The sequence below is a fragment of the Hydra vulgaris genome, chromosome 11 (assembly GCF_038396675.1).
Source record: "Hydra vulgaris chromosome 11, alternate assembly HydraT2T_AEP".
Classification (NCBI taxonomy): Eukaryota; Metazoa; Cnidaria; class Hydrozoa; order Anthoathecata; family Hydridae; genus Hydra; species Hydra vulgaris.
In genome coordinates, this window is record NC_088930.1 from 33,702,501 (window position 1) to 33,707,500 (window position 5,000).

The window sequence follows — 5,000 nt, forward strand, 5'->3', positions numbered from 1 at the left end:
TGTGATTTTAGTTTTGTGAATTATTTTTAAGTTTTCACAAAATGTTAACAAATATTCAATCAAATTGTTAATAAATACTCTTGTTTCAAAACATCAAAGCAATAAATAAAAGATACAGAATTTTATTGCCTCAAAAAGTTTAATAACTTATAAACTTGCACATTTCATTCTTTCCTAAATGTGAGTGGGAACAAAATGACTTTTTCTTTAGTAAAATAAAATTAAATAAAAAATAAAATTGTTCTTATTTGATTTGTATATATTAAAATATAGACAAGACTTAACTTTTTAAAATCTGGACATATGGTATGGTTATTATGGGAAAAATTAAAGTAAAATCAAGCATTTAGATACATTTATACATATATAATAATAATAATAATAATAATAATAACAATAATAACAATAATAAAAATAATAATAGTAATAGTAATAACAAAAATAATAACAACAAAACCATTAAATAAACCAACAAAATTTATAAATACCTAAGCCTCCATCAAATGGGATGTTAATGTTACAACCAACTCCTATTCCGGCACCACACTAAAATTATTTATTGAATTTTTAAATAAATTATTAAAAAATTATTATTTTTAAATAAATTATTAAAAAATTATTATTTTTAAATAAATTATTAAAAAATTATTAAACATTATTAAAAAACCAAAATAATAAAAGTAATACTTAAAGCAAAAAGATTTGTAAGTTTCTTTTTTAAACCCATTAAAAAAAGAAACTTACAAATCTTTTTTTTAAATTAATATTTTTTTAATTTAAAAAATGTTAATTTTGAAAATGTTCACCTCCTCAGCTTTTCCAGTTCCTGGAAAAAATGATCCTTCATCATGACGATGAATTGATATATACAACACTCTATCATCATCATAAAACATCTGCTGTGTTCCATTGCCATGATGAATGTCCTGAAATAATTTAAACATTTAAAGCTATAAAAACGTAGTTTCTGGGAACATTAAATGTAGTTTCTGGGAACATTATTTCTTAAATAAAAAATTAAAAATGAAAAATGCAATTCTCTTTACTACTTCATTAAAATTGATATTCTCCAACTTTTTAAATTAATATTAACTGATTGCTATCACACATCAATATTCATTTTTTTTGTTAACATCACTTAAACTTGTAGTTGTTGCAATTTGGGGCGATCAACATCAGATTGACCAATAATTAATCAACATCAGATTGACCAATAAGTAGTGGATGCTCTTAGCATTACTTGAAATTGTTTATTTTAAAATTCAAGCTTTGAAGATTTTATAATTAAATATAATTTTTTTAGATGAATTATAAAATTTTGGTCACTCGATTTAAATTTGACTTGAAAATTATTATTTTGAATACCTTGATTCTTTATAAATAAAATTTGTGACACCACAACTTATTACAATATAATATAAAATATATTAAACTTCAACAAAAAAATATTTTTGTAAGTAATTATATTTTTAACTTTATTACTTTTAAATTTTCAAAATAAAAAAATTAAAAATTTCAAAACAAACTTAAATAATAGATGTATATTTAAGTTAAAAATGCTGACCCAATCAAATATTAGAACTCGTTCAGCAGCCATTTTCAAACATAGCAACTTTGCAGCGATTGCTACGGAATTAAAATAGCAGTATCCCCTTTAAATAAAAAACAATAAAAGTTATCTATAAAAACATTTAAAGTTAAACAAAAAACAATGAAAAACTTTAGCAACAGCATTTCAAATTAAAAAAGTAAAACAAAGAATTAATTATTAGGAAACTTGTAACAGTTTTTTTATGATATGCTAATATTATATAATTACATATAATAGAAATAATTTTATATTATGTTATTAATGTTTGATATAAATATTAAGGTTTTAATAGTGCTTTGATAGATAATGTTTTATTATTAATGAACTTAAATTGAATTTAAACCAAGCACAAAAATAACAATTTATTAAGCAAACATAATCAAATTGTGTGTGTGTGTTTATACATACATACATACATACATACATACATACATACATACATACATACATACATACATACATACATACATACATACATACATACATACATATGTGTGTGCATGTATGTATGTATGTATGTATGTATGTATGTATGTATGTATGTATGTATGTATGTATGTATGTATGTATGTATGTATGTATGTATGTATGTATGTATGTATGTATGTATGTATGTGTGTGTGTGTATGTATGTATGTATGTATGTATGTATGTATGTATGTATGTATGTATGTATGTATGTATGTATGTATGTATGTATGTATGTATGTATGTATGTGTGTATGTATGTATGTATGTATGTATGTATGTATGTATGTATGTATGTATGTATGCAACCCTTGGAATTAGTAAAAATGAGGTCAGCATTAAATTGCCAAATTCAAACTGTTAGAGGTTTACGTCGGCAAAAAAAATTTGACACGAATGGGTTACCATAAAACCTAGAAACAAGATCGGCAATTTTTTGCCGACTTCAAACGTTTCAAGGTAGGCAGTTAGGTCGGCATTGTCGAATGCCGACCTTAATTCTGAGGGTTGCGTACGTATGCATGCATGCATGTATGTATGTATGTATGTATAAACATGCACACAATTTGATTATGCTTGCTTAATAAATTATTATTTTTGTGCTTGGTTTTAATTCAATTTAAATTCATTAATTTTAAAACATCTACAAAAGCACTATTAAAACCATAATATTTATATCAAACATTAATAACATAATATAAAATTATTTATATCATATGTAATTATATAATATTAGCATATCATAAAAAATTGTTTCCTCATAATAATAAAAAAGTCTCCTCATAAATAAATAAATATATATATATATATATATATATATATATATATATATATATATATATATATATATATATATATATATATATATACATATAAACATTTTATAACGTAAATATAAAACTTCCTTAAAAAAATGGAATGTTAAAACTTTTTTTTTAAACTTTTTTAACTTAAAAAATGTTTTCATAAAAAAGCTATAAAAAAAATACCAGCAATTTTGTGTCAATCAGTTTTTAATTTTATTTCATATATATTAAATAATAATTTCTATTACACTATATCCTTCATTAAAAGGGGAAAAAAATTATTAAAATTGTAGGATTTGTAACAAAACTATAAAAGTCATAATAATAAAAAACAGAAAAAACTTTTTTTTTGTTTTTATTAAAAGTAATGCAAAATGGTTTCCAATATTTTACATTTTTTATTGTTAACTACTTAATACAACTACATTTCCATCACTACAATAACATAAAAACTTTGTCTACAGGTATTTTAGTCAGTTTTAATACTTGAGTTTTTTTACTTGGGCATAGCCTTTTTTTACTTGCTGCATGATATACTTGGTTGCATAGGCTTTTGCCTAATAACCGTATAATAAAAGTACAATGCATATATAAACAATATTTTTTAGTTTGAACTCCTTACAGAATAGTCTAAAACCTGATTAATCATTCTGCGTAGCTACTTAGGTAATTGATAAATGTTAAACCTGGTTTTAAGTCTATATTAAAATATTAGGGCAAAAAAGTTAAATGTCTATATATAAAATAAAAAATCAATTAAGTTTACAGACTCTATTTGATTAAATTCCAAGAACAAAACATTACTAGTTTACCAGTAAATATTTTTTACCTAGTTAATATCATTATCAGGTTGGCATATTGTTGTTGTTTACTTATTTTTAATTACCAATCAGGCTTCCTCCTTGTAAATGCCTATATTTCCATTTGTCTGTGCAAATGGCAAATGCCAGTTGGCAGTATAAAAACAAATTCTTGTAAATTGTTATTTTGAAGTAAGACTTGTTTAGGCCTGCTTTATTTTTAAACTAAAGCAATAAGTATGGTACAGTACAGAACCATCATACTTATTTCTTAATATCTTATTTTTAAACCTTCTTGAATATTCTGAAGTTTTTTTTACTTGCTACATTTTTGGCAGAGATTGAAGGGGTCCTCTATTGTATACACTGTGAGCTATCATTGGGTCATGACACTGCTCCGACCATCTTGTATCAACCTAACAGAACTCCTATTGTTTGTATTCATTTTCATAAAAAATGATAAAATTTGCTGAAAGGTGTCTTCTGGTTTGAAGGATCATAATCAGGTCTCAAAAAATTCACTATTTTTTAAAATTCTTTATTTTCCAAAATATCAAATAGAATGATGCATGTAAATTTGGCAACTTGAAGACCGAAAAACACATATTTTCAAAATGAACTTGTTATTGGTATGTAGTTTTCTAATAATTTTTTTTTATATATGAGATTGATGTAGAACAAGAGTAGCTATTCCTAAAGACACCAGAAATGCTTGACCCTTCAAAAGACTCTAAAAACACCAGAAATACTTGACTCTTCAAAAAATTCTGTAGTAACTGGGAAGCTAGGAAACTAGAAGTCTGGGAATTATTTTACTTATTGAAATTTATCATGTTTTTCAAATAAAAATCTATTAAGTTTGACAATAAAAAAGCTTTAGCTTTTAAATTTCATAGAAATATAAGAAAAAACATAAGAATCAAACTAATAAATTAAGCCTTTGTCCTAACAAATCATTAATAATAATTTTATTTAATATATTATATGAAATGTGTATAGCATTATATGAAATGCATTAAAAAGCATTAAAAATTATTTGTGATTTAGTTAAAGTAAACTTTAACTAAGATTAAAACAAATAAAGGTTTAAATTTTGTTAACTCTAACTCACAGATACCTTACAGCTGTTTACTACTTCCTGACAATCAAGTAATCTCTTTCTGTAGTTTTTTGTTTTTTTCTAGACCCTGACTTCCTGCTAACTCAATTCTTGCTAACTTTAAACTCTTAAGGTAAACCTAGTTCTTTAAACTGGATATGGTAAACCTAATTCTTTGGGTTTACCACAACCAATTTTATTAGAAATATAATGCAAAGATCTCTAATGTGCCGTTA

General features: G+C 23.7%; 1 protein-coding gene across 4 annotated transcripts in view; it reads right to left on the reverse strand.

Annotated features, from left to right (window-relative positions):
- The window catches only part of LOC100215123 (histone deacetylase 4), a 37,463-nt gene that overhangs the window by 14,120 nt on the left and 18,343 nt on the right, over positions 1-5,000 (reverse strand). For all 4 annotated transcript variants that reach the window (XM_065810846.1, XM_065810847.1, XM_065810845.1 and 1 more), the window contains 3 exons: positions 1,565-1,652; positions 807-926; positions 489-546 (listed from right to left, as the gene is read on the reverse strand). In XM_065810846.1, coding sequence (XP_065666918.1) covers positions 489-546; positions 807-926; positions 1,565-1,652 — 266 coding nt within the window. The remainder of the gene's footprint in view (positions 1-488; positions 547-806; positions 927-1,564; positions 1,653-5,000) is intronic.